At 41.0% G+C, this 21752-nt stretch overlaps 1 protein-coding gene across 1 annotated transcript in view; it reads right to left on the bottom strand.

The window, feature by feature from the left end:
• Nucleotides 1–2511: 2511 nt before the first annotated feature.
• Nucleotides 2512–21752, bottom strand: part of ppil2 (peptidylprolyl isomerase (cyclophilin)-like 2) — a 29834-nt gene continuing 10593 nt past the window's right edge. Inside the window, exons 13-20 of the mRNA XM_085476435.1 lie at nucleotides 18552–18641; nucleotides 16306–16339; nucleotides 11452–11569; nucleotides 11000–11056; nucleotides 6911–6983; nucleotides 6474–6536; nucleotides 5430–5572; nucleotides 2512–4104 (exon numbers count right to left, since the gene is read on the bottom strand). Of these exons, the coding sequence (XP_085332561.1) occupies nucleotides 4002–4104; nucleotides 5430–5572; nucleotides 6474–6536; nucleotides 6911–6983; nucleotides 11000–11056; nucleotides 11452–11569; nucleotides 16306–16339; nucleotides 18552–18641 (681 nt within the window). The 3' untranslated portion in view covers nucleotides 2512–4001. The remainder of the gene's footprint in view (nucleotides 4105–5429; nucleotides 5573–6473; nucleotides 6537–6910; nucleotides 6984–10999; nucleotides 11057–11451; nucleotides 11570–16305; nucleotides 16340–18551; nucleotides 18642–21752) is intronic.

The following is a 21752-nucleotide window of genomic DNA, read 5'->3' as shown; positions in this document are numbered from 1 at the left end:
GGCCTTGGTGCAACCCCTCAATCATCCTCTGTGTGACACAAGCTAATTTAGCTCTCCTTTAAGCTAAACTTCTTCTGATTGGCTGTCCCTCGCAAACAAAAAGTTCAAACAGCAAAGTTGGGTGGGGCTTCCATGACCATATTAGGCTCTTTTTTCAAGCGCCAACAGAGAAAAAAAGAAAACAGCAGGCCCAGCTCACGATTCCACCACAGCAGCCTTATAAGCAGCCTTCAGGTGGTTTGTCAGAGTTCGAGCTGCACCAGTCAGAAGTGTTTGCTTTTATTCTTGCCTCTACTCCTATGCGGTCTTCTTCTGAGACCTCGGTGTTCGGTTTTGGGGGTATAACCTTGGTTCGAGACAAAAAATACACCCTTTTAAGATGTATAACACATCAAACAAAAGTTTCTGACCGTCCCTCGGTCGCAGTGGTTAGAGACGGTATGTCCATGGTCTCATTTCAGATGCTGAAGGAGTCCTACTGAACTCCACTGAACAAACCTTCACCCTGACAATATGGATAACCAAAGCTAATTATTGTGACCAATCCACAGTATGTGACATGTTAGGAGGAACTGTTTGAAAGGGGAGTGATTTCAAGGACATATTTTAATGGTTCATTCAGTGAAGAAACTTTGGCATTTCAAAGTTTTGCATCATTTTTGTGCTAAAATAGAACCAAAGTGATTTACAGCAGTTATTAAACCTGCACTAATAAAAAAGCATTAAAATTATGTGTAAATCAAACAGTACAAACTGTAATAAATTATGTTAGTTGTGGGTCTGAAAAGTAAAGCAGTTGCGGATTTCTTAAAACAACCGTATAGAAGTCCGTGAAAGTGGCACTCAGCTCGCTCTCGATTAATTTTTGGTCTCAATCGCTACTTTCAAGGCTCAAAAATTAAGAACAACACACAGTTTACATGTCACTCCTCAGTCTCAAATTGCCCAGCCAATGCTTTCAAGCAGCACAGACCTTATTCATTCTGTTAGTGACATCAGCATCTGAGAGCCTGCAGGAATTCATGTCAGCTGCTCTGCTGACGGGACAGTTGTGAGAACGAATGAGTGTCCGTCACGCTGCAGCGCCGTTTTAGCGCTCCATGTGTGAAAAGGATAATCGTGTAGGTCAAGAAGTTCAAGTTTTGGAGGGCACCAGCTTCATTTTCCACCTCCCCGTGTTTACGAAGCTTAATCTCACTCAGACAAGGGAGAAACTTAGGACACTCAAGGGTGTATTCATTCAGGTAAAAGCCCAAAGCGTAGCAACTGCTGCCAAGAGCAACGCTAAATGATGAGACTTGAGTGGAGCAGCATTAGGGCGATAACCAAGCATCCAATAAATTACGTGTTATGTGACACAAGGGGGCCATTGCAAATAGGTCTTCTGCAACAGCACAACAAGGATCTTTAAAAGGCCGATCCCACGCAGCTCCGTGGAATTACACGCCTGTTTTTCAGCCTTCAGATATAGAGCTAATGATTTAATACTCATCCAGTGAAAGCTTTCACACTTCCTGCCCAGAACACCTGATACTTTTGGTAATTCCCAGAAATATTTATAGTGTATAGGAAGTGATGTTTCCCAGGACCAATGGGTTATAGGAATAATTACTCAATGCCCACGGTGCTCATTTCACATTGTTTTGAGGTTGGAGGAATTACAGGACCGGAGGAGTGATCAGCCAAAAACGTCAGCTTCCTGCATATAAACCTTTCACTGCAGTCACAATCACCAAGTGGAAAATCCTCAAAAGCCCCATAAAGGTTTCTTAAATGATTGCAAACAAGCAAAGATTAGTCCAATAAGGTGTGGGAGTCACTGTTGAGCATCAAGAAGAAGAATAAAATGAACTGCAGGTAAAAAGGTGCGTGTTTGTATAAATGTGCAGAAAACCACCTGTCAGGCTTATTTACAGAGACCGAAACGCAGTTTTTCTATTCATTGCCTCAGAGCGATGTTTCAAGCACATCTGTCATGGATGTTACCACATCTGCACGAGACTGCAAGTTTTGATTTTGCTGCTATTAAAACATTTTAAAACACAAGACGGATTTATGGAAGAAAAACGCAGAATCTGTATTTGTCAGGAAACACCAGAGCATGAAAAAAACAAGAACACATAAATAAATAAAAAATTCTTCAGGTTTTGTCCAAAAAACTTAAAATGACCTAAAAAAACAAAACAATAAAGATAAGATAAGATAAGATAAGATAGAACTTTATTAATCCCTCGGGTGGGTTCCTCTGGGAAATTCGACTTCCAAAAAAAGCACAGCAACGACCGAAGTTACAGTTACAGAATTGTTATATATATATATATATATAAATGATAGAGAGTCACAAGTTGTCTTGTTATGTGTTGAAAACATCCATCCAACGTCACTTTGTAGGCAGTAAATTCAGATCTTTCTTTGGTTTAGTCTGATCTGATCGTTTTCTATAGAAGCTTTGTGTGGATGTATGAAATGTAATTTTCAAATTATGCTCTCACATAAAAGGGATGACAGGAGCCCTCTCTGAACATTTATTTCAAATGCATGAAAACAATGAATCAATACAGACGAAACTATAAACACGAGAACAAACGAGGTTTCCTTCAGTGTTGTTCAATGAAAACTCAAGAACTGAAAGTATTTTCACATATTTTTTCATACATTTTCTTGGTGCTGTTGAATGAGAGCAGTGAATAATAAGGTTTTTGTCAAAGTAAAATAAAAAAATAAAAGATTCTAACCCTGAAGCTCTGTTGAAAAAATTATTTCGAGGTGATTTCAACCAGAATGAGAAAATATCAAACTATTGAGTTTGTGAGGTGAAGAGAAGCACTTCCCAGTGCTCGAAAATCACCGGACCATCCTTTTTTCTTGTTAGAAAATATTAACTTTATGAACTATGAAATTCAGAAAACATGAAAAAAAAAAAAACCACACAAGAGCTTTTTTCTTTTGAGTACAGTGAGCTTTGAGGCTCATCGCTCGAGATCAGGGTGGGGAACTCCAGGCCCCAGGGGCCGGTGTCCTGCAGGTTTTAGATCCCACCCTGGGTCACCTGAATCCAATGATGAGTTCATTACCAGGCCTCTGGAGAACTTCAAGGCATGTTGATGAGGTAATTTAACCATTTAAATCAGCTGTGATGGATCAAGGACACATCTAAGACCTGCAGGAGCCCGGCCCTCGCCCCCACCCCTGCTCTAGATGCTGCAAGATTAGGTCAAAGACTTTTCCACACTGCTTCTCGAGCACTGCTCTATGAGCCACCTGCATATCCACCATCAGTCCTGAGCTGAACCATGCTTTAGTTACATTTCGTAGGCTGGTAAACGTGACTTCTTCCTCCCCACTATCACTGGGTGCTGCTCACAGGAGGCTATCTGACTGTCGGGTTTGAAAACGTGTTAAATACACTTCATCATCTGTGCCATGCAGAAGCCTCAGCGGAGATGTCTGCACAGACTCATCGATTTTGGGTTTTATATCTGAATTTTGTATCTGATTCAAACAGCCTTTAACCCCAGTGCTGCACGATGTGTGCATAGACTGTACATAAAAGATGAACGTAGCCGCCGTAAAGTCCTCCTTGTTTAATGAGGCATCACTCAAACGAGAGGTGGATCTGTTTAAGAGACCTTGCATGTTCTATAAAGATGTGAAACTAGCCGCTGAACCCATAAACATATAGCTTTTGTTTACTAGAGACACTGTAAATTAATTATGCCAGTGTTGCTAGCAAGCAGCTAACTGTAGTAGCATAGCAACACTTATTAAACCATCCAGGACGAAACATCAGTGAGATATTTAATCCAAATACCGATAAGATTATCTTTAATAATGAAGAAAACAGTCTTTATGAAAAAAGGAGCTTTAATTGATAGTTGTCAAAAAGCCGATGCTACTGAGAGAAGAAAAACATTACACAAAAAAAAAGAATAAAAGTAATTCTGCTGGTTGCCATTCTGACCAGTAAAGATACAATCTGGTAAATTGAGAATGTGTCAGTGCTACCAGGAGCTGAAGTCTCCGAAGCTGGTTTTGCCTTTGGACTTCTTGGCTGCCGTGCCGCTGGTGGACGGACCGCTTTCATCTTCAGCAACTGAACGTTTTCTGAGAGAAAAGAAGCAGAATATGAACACACGAAGATCCATTTACATATTGCTTCTTGCAGATAATTCTTTGATCTTTCTTGTAACTCTGTTCTTTGTAAATTCTGTTGTGCATGTCCTTGTCTGCATGCTGGGCTCATATTTTCAGGCATTTCTTCTTAGTGAAAGTAAAAGTCAGCCTAAAAAAGGGGCGGTGGGGCGTACCTTCAGTCTTTGACAGATTGGTCTGTACATTGTGAAAATACATTTAAAAATGTTTTAATGCTTCTAACGGTTCCTTAGAGACTGAGGAAATGTCCCGTTTTGTCTGGTAAATGGACGTTTTTCTACAAGTGCTTTCTATCCAACATTCACACTGGAGAGAAATATTCATTCAACTACTCATTTGATTATTTTTCCACTGTGACACGATAACAGTTAATGTCATAAACCTCAGGCTACAGTCCCACACACTGACATGAATCTGCTCCGCAGTCTGATCGTCCCACTGCTTCTGTGGGACCACCGATGACCACCGACATCCTGATACCTTGTGGTAGCAATATAATAGCCTAAACCTTTACCTGTCTCTCCTGCGTTTTGCTATCAAAAAACAAACAAACAAACAAACAAACAAACAAACAAAAAAAAACAGCTGGTGGAAACAAAGTTAAAAAGAAAAACAAATTCAGCCACATTATGATCCAAATCAAAAATCAAACCACAGCTGCAGCACGACTACTCACGACTGCTTCTTCAAATTTTAACTAAGCGCATTATATGTTAACACAGTTAAAAGCTTAACACGATAGATTAAAACCCCCCAAAAGAATGATCCCATAAAACACCATAAGAGGCCCTTTATGGACTAATAAAATAGAGCCAGAGGACAAAACTCTATTGTTTGGATCCATCTGTTTTATAACCCAGTGACTGAGCAATTTGAACAGAAAACTTGAGCAATAAAAAGTTATTCTAAATATTATGCCAAAACATGTGAAAACAAAAGGAATATCAAAAATATGTTATGGATAATAACCCTGAATTATCCCTGTGGGGAAAATTGGCAATTTCATACAATATGCCTATTCCCATTCTCTCTTGCTATGCTGCTATGTAATCATACATTCATTGCTTTCCACTTTCTCTAGTCTCTTACATCAGACAGTGAGAAAACGCTGCAACTTTTTAATGTAAATTCTGTCAACAGAGTGGAAAGAAACACTCTTTAACTCGTGTTTGTGCGCTTGCAGCTTTCATAGTCTCGCTGGTGCATATGAATGAGTCGTGTCTGCATTAAAAGCACAGGGGAGACTGTAGTCATCTGTATTCACGTGTGTTCCTTACATTGTGGCAGGGTTGATGTATTTTCCAACACCTGCTTTGAAGGTTTTTGGCGCCTGCTCCTCCTTGGCTTTCTTCAGGGCGATGTTGGCCTGCTGTTTCTCCTCCTCCTGCTTCTGTAGCTCCTTTTCTCGCTCCGCGGCAATCTGAGAGGCAAAAATCATGTAAATCCACACAAAACTCACAGGATAGCTTGAATAATCACTCTGACCCAGGGCTGCCAGGTTTGTCAATATAAGAGCTGTGACCTGACACTCCGTGAGCAGACCTATAAAAATCAAAAAGCTTATCTGCTTTACATTCCTCCGATCTCCTGTTCAAGGTCAACATCTCAGTCGTGTCCAAACAGCTGCTATTTTTAGACTGCTGACTAGAAATCCATGCTGACTACTTGCACTGCACATTCTGAAGTTTACAGTCCGCTTCTTTTTCAAACTGACTCGACTTTCGAGGATCATCACCGGCGATGAGAGCTGGCTACAGTTTTCAAGCTTGAAGGTAGCCTGTTGAGAACAGGAGCAAGCTCCTCATCATTTTTAAATCGTTTTTTACTGAGCTCTGCACCACAAGAGTTTCTCGATCCTGAGGCATCTGAAGGAGAACGTTAGAGGAAACCAATGTGATCTGTGGCGCTGGTCAGTGCTGGCGCAGACTGTGTGAGAGGCCTCGAGCTCGAGCAGAGGTGGGAATTATCTTTACCAGCCAAACGAGGCAGAGCGTGATGGTTCTGAACAAAAACTACAAACTTTTACAACTGCTCAAAAGAACAAACTTTTCAAGAGGTTAGCACCATCACTATTGGGCAACAAGCAAACCAACCCCCAAGTGCCACACTGTACACGCCTGTACACCTTAAGCCCCTCCCACAGGAACTACTTTATCTACACAGTTGGCATTTTCATTTAAAAACTCGATAAGGGGATTCTAGACTTCTCAGAAACACAAATTCTTAAGTTTGAAAACAGCACAAAGCTGTTTCCCTCTGAAACGCCTCTACTTTAAAGATATTTATGGTTTCACAGTCACGTCATAGAGAAAAATCCAAACCTGTGCATCAGCTTCTTCATACGGGTCCACGAACACTGTCGTGCTTATGATCTTGATCTCCGACTGTGGAACAAACATTGAAGCATTAAATGCAAAAAATTTTATTCACTGATTTAACTTTAAGGTAAACTTGGAAAACTGCTGCTGGATTTCTTTGTTGTGTACAGCTGTTTACTACGTTAAACAGAACTCTCCCTGCATCGTTTCTAGTCCTGGTATCTGACCTTCAGATGATCTGTGTATCCGTGGCATGACGGTGGAGTCTTGTTCTCCTCAGCTGCTTTTAATGTTTCCAATCCAGAAACTTTAACTCATTTTAAAACTACAGCTCAACCATTTAACATGTAAAAAATCTGACATACAACAAACCTGAGGAGTGATACGTCTTTTCATACATTTACAAGCAAAAGCCAACCTTATACCTCACTGCTTCATACCTTTGGTTTGTCTGTTTTGGCATCGCTCTCCACGTTCTCCATGGCTGTGAGAGTCTCAAATCCACCGACCACCCTGCAACAGAGAAAAAACACAACACGTCCTTCACTTTATACGCTGCCGAGTCCTGACAAAGGTCCCCTCATGCCGACCTTTGCCAGGAAGAGGATCGTATCCGTCATAAAACATATCATGAAAATGTAGCCGTGAGAGACTCAGACTGCTGAATAATTCATTCCCAGTTTTACCATTTAAATGACACATCCATGTTAAGAGTGATGTGATGAGAGAGAGGAGCATGATGAAGCTTACATCGCCATGAGCTGAACTGTGATTGCCCTGCGCTCACCTTCCACTGCAGGAGGGTGTTTGACTTTAACCTTCCTTTCTGACTGATAATGGTACCGAGTCGATTCATATCACACCTGTAAACACCAACAGATTCCAGGACTTTAACCTGCAGCTGTTTTAATGGCCAGTCACTGTCCGGACTGACGTGTGGGCTCGGTCACTCCTGGACTGACGCCTCTCACGTCCAGTTTCAGAACACTTCGAAACGAGTCTTCACAAACCAACGGGCGACATGTTTCATACATCCATGTGTTATGGATCAGCACAGTGCAATTACACAATGATGATGTATATTAAGGCTGGGAACCTATTTCATCATGAAAACCCATCAGCTGGGATTCTTCTATCGGCATCGCGAGTCAGTAACGGAGGACGAGCTTGACTTGATTTGTAAAACTCTTTCTTTAGCTTGCATTCAGCCTTCAGTTGCTCCCCTGCTCGTCCTGTTGACCATTGGAGTGACTATATGTGGGTTTCTAACACAGCTGTATGAATGCCAGCATCATCATCTTATTTGTAAGGTTATGACTGCTACAGATACCAAACCTCACACCAGGATTTCTATAATTTTGTACTGGCAAATTTATTTCAGCTTATTAGAAACTCTGATGAGCCTTTCTGGAACTGGAAACGCTGCAGTTTCCCATCGTCACAGTTAATCGACTCAGAGTTTAGGTGGAGACTCTCAGGCCCCTGAGAGGTATACGACAAAGGAAGTTCAACACAGCTGGACCATTTTGTGTTAGCTGGCTTAACAAAACCTAAAACCGCAGCTTTCAGATGGTGGTTAGAGGCAGCTTCCTGCTTCAGGCTTTGTGCTTGTTTCACACATCAATCCTTATGAGCGCTGCCTACTCCAATCAGACATCATCAAGTGATGATGATAAAATATTATAGTCAAAATATTGTAAATAAGAGATTAACGCTGTAGAAAATTGTTAAATTGTTGGGATTTAGTGCACAGAGCGGTAAAATAAATACTTTAATTCAAGTTAATATATTCTAATTTTACAGTTTATTTGTAACTTGATCCTTCTACATTAGGTCTCTGAAACTTTAAGTCTTATAAGTAAAACTATATAAATATTAATGAATACTGTTCTCTACGAGATGTGGAAATTACACACTGGTTTGCAGCTGGGTTTGATTTGGTGGTTTCAACAAGATGCACATATAAAACACGTGTTTACATCAGATAATCTATACAGCACTTAAAATCATGCTGTAATCAGTGAAAACATGGCACCTACAGACAGTTTATACTGAAACTCTCTGATGACACAGAAAAACAATTCGAGCATTAATTAAATATAGAATAAATATATATACATGAACTCATCGTGAAAAACAAAAAGGTAAACATGAATTATGATGCCAGTGTGTCACGCAGCTTATAACCTCCTTAGTGAATGAACATCGTCTGCACATGGGGACAGCTAAACAAGCTGTGAACATCAGCAAACAGCTGCTTTTTCAGTTTAAACCTATAGAAACAGAACAGCGTTTATATGGAGTCAGGCTCTGAATCGAAGCCCAGTACTCACTACAATTAATTCTGCTTTTAGACACTTCCAACTCCTGCTGGAAAAATCTGGCTTTTTGGCTGATAAACACTCAACTAACCCTGTCTGCCATTTAGTGCAGAGCATGTAAGGTATTCAGAAGCATTTTGAGGATTTTCTGTTAAAAGGCTGGTTTCTGCAGGCAAAAATGACTCCGGGAGCAGTGAGTGTGAAATAAAATGGAAAGGTTTAGGTCCAGGCAGCCAAACAAAAAGCTGACTCGCTGATAAAGCTCAGTGAGGCCAGGAGGAGCTGCAGGTTTAGCTGATAACACTCCTCACTGGATTCAACACTCGAGCTTTGTCACGTTGTTTTGACGTAGTCAAGAAGTTGCTCTCACTTCACTCTTTAAACTGCAAACTCTTTCTCCAGCTGCTTTCATACGTTCAGGCGAACCGATGAGCACAAACACTTGATGACTCGCTGACCTGCGGCATCAGATCAAACTGTAGCGCTTTTAACTTTTTTCCTACCTCCCGGTGACCCGACACATTGTTTTTATCTCTAGGCCTTCCAGCTCGAGCCTCTTTTGCAAATTTACATTAAGGTATAAATTAAGATCCCACCTGTCTGCACAACAGGTACCTGCAATGTGAACAAACATCCTCTATATAAAGGTACAAAGAACCAGCGTTATATAATCGATTTTCAAAATAAAATCATTTGCCAGATAAAATAACACAGAGGTGTTTGGGCTAATCCAGCGAATGACAAATCATCACAACATCACAAACACAACAACACAAAGCACTCCCACTAATCATTTTTACAGGAAAAAAAAACGCTTCATCAATTAGTGAATTCAAATTAAATTAATCTGAAATACTTCTGACAATAAAACGATCCTGTCACTTTACAGGAAAAAAATATTGTGAAGCCAGAATTCACATGCAGATTAATAATAATAATCGATTAACTGAGAAAATAATTAACAACAAAAATTCACCGTCTCGTAGCTCCACTACCTAACATGTCGAGATAAAACCAGAGAGAGTCATAGCAACAACAGTATACTGTGTACTATAAAGAAAAAAATAATGCACACAAAAATATATCATAAGTCAACCCAGAAAACGTACCAGCTCCAGACGAGCCCGACAGAGTTTTTGTTCTGTATATAAAGTGCAGTGAATTAATAAAATGTGTGTTTGGAGTGCTGGCGCTAAATCTGAACATCCCTCATTAAAACACAGTCAGAGACGTTTGTTGCATGTCAAACCCCAAAATTTCTGTCTTTCTTCTAATAAAGGAAGAAAAAAAATCTTAACATTTGCAAAAAATGCTAATAAAAGAAACCAATAAGCCGCATGAGAAAAAAAAAAAAAAAGACTACACGAAGTGATGCCTCCGTGTTATACGATTCATTATGGTCAAGCAAAACAAGACATTTTAAACGTGACCCTAGACGATGGAAAAATAATCTATCCATCACGGAGCTAAACATTTAATCACTTACAAAAACTAAAATGTATAAAGAAGCAGTCTGAAAGTGTGATTCCCCTCAATCAGAAAACACTGAGGATGTGGTCGCACATCATTAATACGAGCGTTATATCTGTTTCTTTAGACATTTTTAATTTTCCATTCGACATTATTTATGCAACCCATGAAGGTTATTTAATAAGATGAAGTGTTTCCTCATCAATTAAAAACAAACACATTATGTTCAGTACTAGAACAATAATAAATATTCTTGATGACCCTGCAGAAACAGTGTCCTCTGTAAAGTACCTAAATAGATCTGGTTTGGTTGCCTAGGCCTCAGTTAAATGTGCAAAGACACTGGGTTAGGTGGTAAAAAAAGCTGCTTGCTTGGTTAAAACTGAAGCTTTTATAGTGTGCTGAGCATCTAAAGAATCGGCCTGTTAAAAGCAGTCTGAATATTTTTAGACAACAGTCAAGGCTTTTTGCAAAAGACGACCATTCGCTTAGCAGGGAGAGCGAGAGAGAAAGCCATCAGTTTAGGTTCAGCATCTCCTAAATTTTTCACCGCTTTTGACCAGAAGTCAGTTTAGAAGTCAGAGTACTGGGACCACGTGTATGAAAGATAATATGAGAGGAGAGATGGAGAGATGAGGAAGAACATGCAGGACTGTTGCCTTTCACACCCAAATAATAAACACATAGACACAGTACACACATACAGCGAATATGATAACACTTAAAAGGCAGATTTACCTTCCAAATACTGAGTGCTTCCTGTCGAGGTAGGTGCACGATCGAAATGTGATGAAGCTGGAGGGAGAATTTTTTTTAAAAGTTACACAAGTTTTGGAAATAGTAGCCAGTCTTATTTTACAAAATATGAGAAATACCCTTCAATAATACACACAGGCTAAAAAAGCTAAAGCAGGGAGGTTTAAAAGACTGGAAATAGTGGAAACAAGGAACTGTGGAATATTAGCTGAATGATCAGAGAGCTCTTTTGTGGCAAAATTTGCCCCAGTTGGCTTTTATAACAGATATTTAACACTAAACAGCAAGAAAGTAAAAGGAACTAATGGCTGTGCTGTTAACACGAGTTTCTGTGTACGCTCAGCAGAGACAACGACACAGACGAAACACAACATAATTCCCTGCCGGCTGACTTTCTGGGCAACTGTTCTAAGTTTAGGAAAAATATGTCTTACAACTGAGATTTGTTGGTGTTTGGACCAGAGTTTGCCATGCTGAGAATCCCCCGGCCAGTATGGGATAGGTTGGGGCGAAACTCATCCTTGAAAGGTTTTCCCCAGAAGGATTCGCCTCCTGAGGATGGAGAAAGAATGACCGAGAGAAGGAAAACAACAGAAAACATTACGTCACGATGGAAAACAACAGAAACAGTCAAGTCCTTAATAACATATTTGCTTCAGAGTCCTAATTGACGTGCAGTTTTAACACTTTCTTGCGCTCTGGTAACGTGGCTGAAAATGTTTCTGCAGGTAAAGCTTCAATATTTGCTCAGGCTAAACCTTTTACACTGCAGACACTGGGTCATGTTAGCAGCAACTGTTGACGGATGCTGTACATCCTGCTGTCCAGCTTTCAAGGTCTTGGGATTAAGCATCCTGGCTCACTGGCGGTGTTTACTGGGCGCTATTCACATTTTGAAGATATATAAGTCTGAGGTAAAAAGTAAGCAAGCAAGTTAAATATATTTATATAGCACTTTTCTCTCTCATATCCATCCACTCATTAACCACAGAAGGCTAAATAATTACCGATATTCTCTCTTCACGCTTTAGAGAGAGAAATAAACTCAGCTGTGTTTGTGTGGGTGGACGGTGACCTCCTCCCCACCAGGACAAAGTTGGTTTTGGTTATAGCATGGCTGCTATATGGAGCCCAAATCATGCAGAATACATGGTGAGTGAATGATTTCGTAATACATTTTAGAAAGACTGAGTATGGTCATACAACGTTATATTTATGTTTTGGGGGGGGGGGGGGGGGGGGGTTTCCTAATTTGCGCACTACTTTTTCGTATCTCTTTTTTTAATATACTCTAGTTCACTTCTTCTTGCTGAGGCTTGTACTGCTGTAACATGAGGAATTAATAAAGCCCTTGTATGCCTGACGAGTTTTTTCTTCGTTTAGAAAGTAAATCTAAATTAACCCGGGTCCAGTTTGGGGCTGGCAGCCGTCTGAGCAAAGACATGATATCTCCAGTGTGTTCTGCCCCAGGGTTTCCTAACCGGGTTTTCCTCCCGCTCTGACTCGCCTGAAACACCTCTCATAGGAGGAGCCCCAGAGGCATCTTAATCAGATTCCCAAACCACCTCAACGCGTTGCTTTGATGTGGAGGAGTAGCAGCTCTGACTCCCTTCCACTCCTTCACTTAGGCCAACAGGTCGTTTCTGCCTGAGAACCATGGTCTCAGACTTGGAGGTGCTCCTTCTCATCCCATGTGCTTCACACTCAGCTGCAAAGCGCCCCAGTGAGAGCTGGAGGTTGTTGTTTAATGTAATCGAACAAACCTGTGAAAACTATTAACCGAGCTGGTGACAGAGGACAGTCCTGGCTAACTGGGATAGAGTCCGACTTACTGCTGCCAATGTGAGCCAGACTCTCTCTATGGTTGTACACGGGCCAGGCAGGGTGTAACAATGACCCCACACTCCCAGAGCACTCCCCACAGTGACCGAGTCCAAGTCCACAAAACACATATAGACCGGTTGGACAAACTCCTACGCTCCCTTAAATATCCTTGAGGGGAAAACAAACCGATCAAGTGTCCCATGACCAGGATGAAAAGTGCACTTTGAGCTTCCTAACCAGATTGGTCATGTGTGTACAGTAAAGAAATGCCTGTCATTTATCCACAGACCCACACGGTTGTATAAATAAACTGTGGTTTCTCGCTGATCCACAGCTGACATGCCCTAAGGGTGGGAAAAAGGAGACTGCTAGCTGGTATAAACAGATGGAAAACGCAACGCAGGTTTCAAAAATAAAAACATCAACAAATGCTTAACAGAAGGCGACACGTCGAGCCTCGAGGACACGCGAGGGTTTTAGTGAGAAACGTGGACGGAAAAACAACTTCGACGTTTGTTAGGAAAAAGGAAACATGTCCAAGTCTTGTTTTCAGCTTTCAGCTCCACATAAGTGCGTGTTATATTTTTATATTGTGAAAGTAACAAATCAAATTAGTTTGTATGAAAACAACTCGAGTTAGCGGCTCTGCCAGTACCACTTATTCAGATTCCTGCACCATGAGAGAGACAGGCAAGAGACCCGGTTGCCCTTGATCACGGAGGCGTGTTGACAGCCTTCAGCTGTGAATCATTATTCAGACTGACTTCATCATTAAGAATCATCATAATGAGTATACAGGAATACGCACTGCAGGGGCTTATTGGCTCCCAACAGGGGAAAGGATCTGCCGCCCTGAGATGTGTTTCACTGTCCTGCGTGCTGCCAGCTGGTGTATGTGTGTGTGTGTGTCTCCACGTAGGCACAATATGTACCCGTGAGTGTGTTTGCGATGCATACAACCAACCAATCAATTCTTTAGAGGCTTCTGCAGCCACGACGTTCCCCCGGTGACATTTTTGTATAATTTATAAAGTCGCTGACATTTTACCTCGCTACGAATGGATCGTAAACGAAGGTGAGCGAGAGAGGAGGGCCAAGGGAGAAATTAATTCCCACCAGCGAGTTAACGATTAAATTAAAGTGAAAATCCCTCTGTGGGGAATTTCAAATATTCCTCAAATTAAATCAATGGTACAAACTTAAACTTTGCTCGACCTAAACAGGAAAGAAGGAAGAGACGTGAAGACAGCTTCAGCCTAATAAACATTCTTTTTATTTTTTATCGCATCTGCGATTTCACGGTTCAGTATTTAAAAATCAGCTCTGGCCAAAGCACCTGATCTTGCAGGGTTTTAGATAAATGAAGCTTTTCAAAACTTGGCAAAGCATTAACGCTACAGTGAGCAGTTAGCTGAATGTCATATACAGGAAGTGAAAAAGACAGATTCGCTCAAAACATTTCAGCAATTCCTGAAACTCCTGACAGGAAAGCACTCCAACATGACCTAATAACTTATTTTAACATCACTACCTCCCCATGCACACACAGTATTAATATTTTGACCTTAAAATACACAATTAGTTTTTGTTTTTTTTACCTCATGCTTGTATTTGAGATATTCAGAAAACTTCACATTAAACAACATGTGAAACTCATCACATCTGCTTTGGTTTCCACAAAAGGGGCCAAAGCAAAACAACAGATTGAGAGTCGCACTCCAAACCTTCCCTACAGTTCATTTTATTATACAAACAGCATGCTAGACTGCACCCTACAACGTGCTTTGGAACTATTAAAAGAACAGTTCACCCAAAATCTAATTCATGCCTTTTGGAGATATCGCCTGTAGAGTCGTCTGCCTTTTCTTGAACATAATGGAACAAGATGGCATTTGCTTGCAGGCAGTAAAAAAAGCTATATTTAAAAAAAATGTTTTACAGATCGTCTTTCCAGAAATCATGATCCGATTACTCAAAGGAAACACACGAAAGTATTGTGAACAGTAACTATTTGTAGCACACCGAGCAACTGTATCACCCTGCAAATAAAAATGACGTATCTACCCATGATGAGAGTCTCAATTTAGGGACAGTGTAATGGGTTTTTCTCCTGAGGCTGGCGAGGCTTATTATTCTTTATGATGGGAGCAACAGGCTTGTATATGACACTATGCCAGAGGCCATCCCAAAAATATCCGAATATTAAAAATGATTAGAGGAATACTTTGCCCACTGTGGATCTGCCAAGATAAGTAACAATCACGTACTTGAAACCTACTGTCTGTCTTAATAGCCTTACAGAAACAAAAGAATCTCAACAGGGGAAAAGAAAGGTTGTAATGTTTTCCATTAAGCGTGTGGCTAGGTGGTTTTCAGCCCTTAAAAAACAACTCTTTCCTAATGGTGTCCATCCTCAGCTGACCTTTATTGCTAACTTGCTGCCTGCTTCTTTTGATTGGTGGATGACGACATCAGGAAGAAAACACTTCCTACATGAAACTGTAACAGCAAGTACTGTGGATTTTATGGCTTCAGCGTGTCATGATTTCTGCACAGAGACACTGCTGCTGAACCTTTTAATTTTAAATGCTCTTTTTTAAAAATTTCAAAGCCTTTCAAAGGATTAAAGGCATACAGACCGGGCGAGAGCAAGAGACAGAGGCAACGTTTGCCCTCTTCCTCATTAGGGGGGTGATATCTTTAGCAGACAATAACAAAATCCTGAGAAAGGGAAGTGAGTCAGTAGCAGTTTGGCCTTACATACTCGTACAGCTGTGAGAAAACGAAAATATTTCACATGAATCTACGCATACCCACCTCTAGAGCCAATATCTCCAAAACTGACCCACTGATAATAAATCTATCTATAAAGATAAACAGCTCTACAAGCCAGTGGGAAAAACACACCAGTTTGATTCTGGATGAACGGCCTCTTTAAGCACTGCAGAGAATCCCTCCTTTAAGTCCGGTTGAAGGTCTGCTAAGGAGTTGTGTGCACACACTGTTCAGTCCAGGTGACGAGGAACATTTTGCCCACAGGCCAGAAATTCTGCACCTCTATAAATCTGTCATGCTGGATGTGTTTTGCATAGAGTTCAGAGACGCCCACAGACACAAAGCTCACTTTGTGCTGCAAACTCTCACATCGGCTCCGACGACACGAAGGCAGGAAATTAACTACATGTGGCCTAGCAGTCAATTACACTTTTGCTTTTAAAGTGGTTGTAAAAGCAGGAAAATTACAGCATATGCTAGATGACTGGTGTTTCACCACAGCCCCATTCAGCACTCTACCCTCAGCCGCCTCTATCCACATCATCTCTGTTGCTTTGTACGCATGTACTCCCGTATTTAGTAACACTCTTGACTTGCAGTATTTGCGCAAAGCTTCCAAAAAGGGACTATTAATGATTCAACCACTCAAATGAATTCAAAATGTAGTTTAAGTGCAGTGCTAATCTTACCTGTGCCTGTGCCAGTCGGGTCTCCTCCTTGAATCTGGAAAAAAGAAAAGAAAAAATGACCTTTGGGTGACCTCAGCTTCCTCTGCTGCACACTGAAAAACTAAATGCGGGTTTTGTTCTGCAATACAGGAACAAATGATACATCGTTTTTAAGTGTTTTTCTTCCCCAAATGTGACTGTAAATTGATTATCTTTTGGATGGGAGGCTTCTGGATGTTTCATCAGTTTTTAAACATGCGATAAACGACACAATTGACAAAACTAAAGTTTCCCTTCTTGCCAAACACCCAACCTGGGGTCACGTTTCCCTGTTAGAAGCCTGACTCAAAGCTTTCCAGGATACTGGCCCCTATTGTTCATTGTAAACTTGCCCGGTGTTCCTATGAGTGCTTCTACAGTTCTCTGCATTTCTTTAGTGTTCCAGCATCACCGTGGAGCACAGTTTTGTTGAGTGGGCCTCCTGTGCTTCCATGCAGAAAACACTTCTAACGTCTTGATGCATGCTCGACCATCCAGGTAAAGAAATCCCCAAAAAGTGGATTCTGTTCATCTGGATGTTCTCAGTGGGAGAAACGTTTCATCATCATCCAGGTGATGCTGTCGGTCTCAGGTGACTGCAGGTTTCTCCAGCATTATAAACTTTATGCCTAAAACTAGCACTGAAAGAACAACGGGCCGCGAGGTCAGTTCCTTGATCATTAATATGTAAATTGTCATGACCATTGATCAACAACCACCGATCAATGGTGATCAGATGAACAGAATCAACTGTTTTTGGACTTTCTTCTAACAGCACAGGCAGCTGATTATTCTGCATTTTGCACTGTTGCCTTTGAAGCCATGTTCTAAAAAGGAGCCAGGGACAGAGAAGAAAAGAACGGCTGCAGGGAAAGGGAGAAGACAAAGAGCAGAAGCATGTTTGCTCAAACAGAATTTGTGGAAACAGGATATTGTTTTAGGTACGGTTTATGCTATGCACGCCCCAGTGTGCCAGCCGTGCAGTTATGCTTTTTCTGCCACCCTTGTTAACCTGCTTCCCTCTCTCTCATTCCTCCTTACTGCTGATTGGCTCTTTTGTTGCTGCTGTTTTAACTGTTTTATTTTTCACTAGAATCTGTTTTACTGTTCGTTGAATAGTGCAACACAAATAATAATAAAGTTTTTTTAATGCAAAAGATCTCTCGTGGCATGAAGGTGGAATCAAACAAACACTGCACCGTCTCGAGTGTACTGGTCTCCCATGTTAGAGCTTTAAAAAGGTGCAAAAGACGACAAAAAGCAATGCTTGTAATGCTTCCCCATTAATACAGTTAATAAGTATACATATTATTCAATTAATATTAAACCTGAATTATTAGACGGCTGCATCATGTTGATGTTCAACACGTCTGTGCCTCTCATGTTTCAAAGTAAAACCACCTCTGGATGTTCAGCGATTCACAGGTCCTGCTTTATAGTGACAGTGCTTTTACTGCCACTACCACAGATTTTAAAGTGTTTGTTGCTATGAAATGATTCTCTGTGAGGCCTCCTCTCCTTTTGGGCTGCGGAGGATAAGCTGAAGGCGCTAGTGGCAGTGTAATTACGTATAAACAATTCACAGCTTGCCAGTGTGAATGAACGCCACAGGACAGAATGAAAAAGGTAACGGTCCTCTTGAGACCAGATGTCCACTCAGAGCCACTTTAATTATGGAAGCAGCAGTTCTGAAATACACAGATGACGGCTGATCAGACTTGCCGCCTCATATTCTCGGTCTGTGTTTAAAGCTTAAGCTGAAGAGACGCAAATAAAGTCTATCATGATTACAACAAAAACCAATGTAATAAAACACAGATTCTAATTATTCAGGGGTGGAGGATGTACCCAGATATACTCAGGTCATCCTGACTTCTTCATAATGTGAACTGTTTAAGCCAATATAAATCCTCCACATTTCAGTTAAAAGGCAGCAGGCCGAGCATAGACCATAATTTCGAAATCCATCAGTTCCATCAGCTGTCTGTTTAAGAGCCAATTTGAAGCTTTTAATGAGTAATTAGAGCATCAGCGCCTGACCACTGCACATGTTCTGCAAACTCTTGACCTCTAATACAGTGAAGTTGCATTGATTTAAAAATCTGTGAAAGGAACTTGTGAATCACAGAGAAAGGTCTCAAAGCTCAATCCAGACACGCATTAATTGGTGGCTTTAGTGGAGGAAGGTAAAAGCAGGAAGGTGTTTTAAGCAGGTATTATTTCCTTACCATGAAATTCCGGATGGACCTGTGGAAGATCGTTCCATCGTAGTAGCCCTTTTTGCACAGACGGACGAAATTCTCGCCCGCTTTGGGAACCTTGAGGAAAAAATAACGCAGGTGCTTAGCTTTGTGATTTTCTTCTTCACTGCAAGATCAATACTTTTCATTTTATCGCCACTCATTTGATAAGTGCCAGCACGAACAGTCAAAAAGTGCCCACTGTGTCAAACTAGTGTCATATACCAATATATGTTTTCTTTCCCACACATATACATAATTGCATAACCTGTTAGCATTTTTCAAGTTCATGATAGTACTTTTGGACAATGACACAATGTTTGTTCTGAAGTTCAGCTTTATTTTGACGTGTTTAACAAAAATATTGCTCTTCCTGTTCAGGAACTGCAGCCGTTTTTATGCATGGTTAAAAAAAAAAAAAAAGTACTTATGGAGCTAAGTGTACTTTCACTCCATCCTCCATGTGAATATTTGACTTCTCTTATTGGAGCTTCAGAAAACACTGAACTGGCTGTATTTCAGCTTTCATGCAGCAGTTACTGTCAGCGTGAAGTTTTACATTCACATAAACAAACTGAGTGGCACATTTTCAGCTCTGCCTGACCTGCTACAAAATGTTTGTTGTACCCATAAGTCTGTCATGAAGTAGGGCTCGTAGCGAGAAGGCAGGCTTAGTTCACATCTACAACAGAGCGATTTAAATGTTGAAAAATAAAATGGTTCATTGAAGGTGCTTCCTGGGTTATGAAACTTTTAGACGTCTTGTAAATCATTACAAAACACCAAGCGTCAGGCGCTAATTTTGACTGACTGGTAGTCTGTGAAACGAGGCGGCGACACAGCCCCGAGCAGAAGGCGTGGCTTTGACTATGACGCCGGTCAGGTCTACCGTTATTAATGTCAACAGCCTGGAGGAACACCTCTCTGAGTGTTCGTGCGAGAGAAACACACACCCCCGGCCCGGCAACAACGGTTGGTGGTTTCCCCAGATTTATAAAATACTCCGTTTAAACCTCTTTATTTTAACAGCTCTCTGCTGGTCTTATTTCCACTTACATCTTGATTTTGCTGGGGGTGATCAACTCTCTGGCTCCTTTTCCCTCTAACATAAATCCCAGATTTTCCAAGCACTCTGGTACAAAGAGGCTTATTGTTTTAAACCACTAAGTACACACACACACACACACACACACAAAGTAATTTATTTCTATATTTTTGGATATAAAACTGATTTTTGGAATTGAAAAGGACGTCTTAAAATAGTTGTCTAAGGACAAGCTGTCTGGTTCAACAGATTACTACCACCTCTATGAATAAATACATAACAAATCAATATAAAAGCCTCCTTCTTCCCCCAGTGCTTTAACTTTGATTATTAACCAGTCTCCTGCGTCAGAGACACGTCTGCAAGTCCTCTCCCTCTCGCTGTTGCTGCTCTGTAATAATGGTTAATTTAGCGTGCATGCTTTTGCGTTACTTTGCGAGTCTCTAAAATGCAATTCAATTTAGAAACATGCCTAGGTACCTAAAATTGTCAACAATCAGCTGGTGTCAGCATGGAAACATTTGGTGACGCAGACAAGAAGGAAAAGTAGAAAATGTCCTGATTCACACGTGTTTACAGACTCGCTCACGCTGCCATGCAATCAGGCAGTAATGTGAAAGAGCGGAGGAGCATAAATCCATTAAAATTACTCAATTCATTTACATTTTAGCTGCAGACATTTACTTGTCTGCAGCTGAGATTTTATAGGTCCCACATAATCCACTTCACTAGAATAAATAGTCATCATTGTTTGTGCGTCTTGTTTAACTTTAAACTCACACTCAAAGACAAAAATATCTGACTTTACATTTTCAAAGGTGTTTTTGAATATAATAAAGCTTTGATATCATGGGCGACTGAAGCGCAGGCTCCGTCGGACAATTACAAAAATCCACCCCCTTGCGGACAGCGAGGGTTGGGCAGGCTGAGTGAGCAAACCTTACATGGAGGTGGGATCTGGGTCTGTGTGACTGAATGTGACAGTGAAGCAGCTCTTATTAATTCATAAACAGCAGGCTACGAATAGAGCTGCGATCTTGTGAGGAAACCACTGGGGAGGAAGGCGGGGTGGAGGAGGATGTGGGGCACAGAGAGCAGGTTTGTCTAACTGCTGCAACTTTCCCTTCATTATTCTGATTCGACAGCTCAGAAGCCAATGAAAACCAGACGCACGAGGCGCTCGGTTACCAGGGAAGAAATATGTTCCTGGAGTTCACGCTGGCTCTCAGGAGCCCCCCACGTCTAAGCTTAGAAGGGTGAACACTTTGCCAAGACACAAGTTTGGCAAAGTGTGAGGTGGGGACACTGTCTATTTTCACAGTTTCAGGTGAGTCATCCTAAAAGCTATTTATTTAAACACATGCACCAGGAAAAACTTCATTTGAAAACCTTACAGCAGAGAATGAAATCACCCTGTCACCTGAATCAGAGCCTCACAGGCTGCACTTGTAAAACTATTCGTTTTGGCAGTTAGGATTGCTAATATCCAAGTGAAGCCATCTGCTCCTTTCAGGTTCCACATTGTTTTCATGTAGCCTAATGCAGTGGTTTGGTCCATTGTCTCAATGAACATCTGTTTATGGCCAGCCTCCATTTAAGCCGGTGGTTTTTAAAATGTTATGACAAGAAGCTGAAAGCTTAAACTTTGATTCCTGGTTAGTCTCTTAATAACTGTCAAAAAAAATGTTCGCTTCTTTGGAACATGTTCGACAAAAACTGCAAACTTGACGTGTGTGCATACTCTACACACCTTATTATACGTTATTCTGACAGCTAAGAAGTGAAAACATGTCCAGTCCCACCTTCTTACGCCCACATGTCACTCACCCATTTGTTCTTGTGCTTACGGCACTTCTGCATTTGCTTCATTTCTCCCACCTGAGAGCTACGTCCAGATTTTATACAGAGATAAAAACAACTCACAAAATCTCAATGCCTGCAGAGACCTAGCTGGCACCGCAAAAACAAAAAGTTATATATTTTTATTTTCCCACAGTCCTTCCTGTGCTAACTGCTAAGAACTGAAACCCCCGACTTACCCTACAAATTTTAATGAGCTTTTATTTTCTAGTTCTGTCCTGCAATGATCATAAGAAAACATCAATGAGGACTGTTACTATACTAACAGTAAAACCTGCTGAATT

The sequence above is a fragment of the Copadichromis virginalis genome, linkage group LG12 (genome assembly GCF_057382275.1).
Source record: "Copadichromis virginalis isolate Kocher_CV1m ecotype Utaka linkage group LG12, C_Virginalis_male_GT1.1, whole genome shotgun sequence".
Taxonomy (NCBI): domain Eukaryota; kingdom Metazoa; phylum Chordata; class Actinopteri; order Cichliformes; family Cichlidae; genus Copadichromis; species Copadichromis virginalis.
Note: the sequence above shows the minus strand (reverse complement) of the source record. Positions and strands in the feature narration are given on the sequence as shown.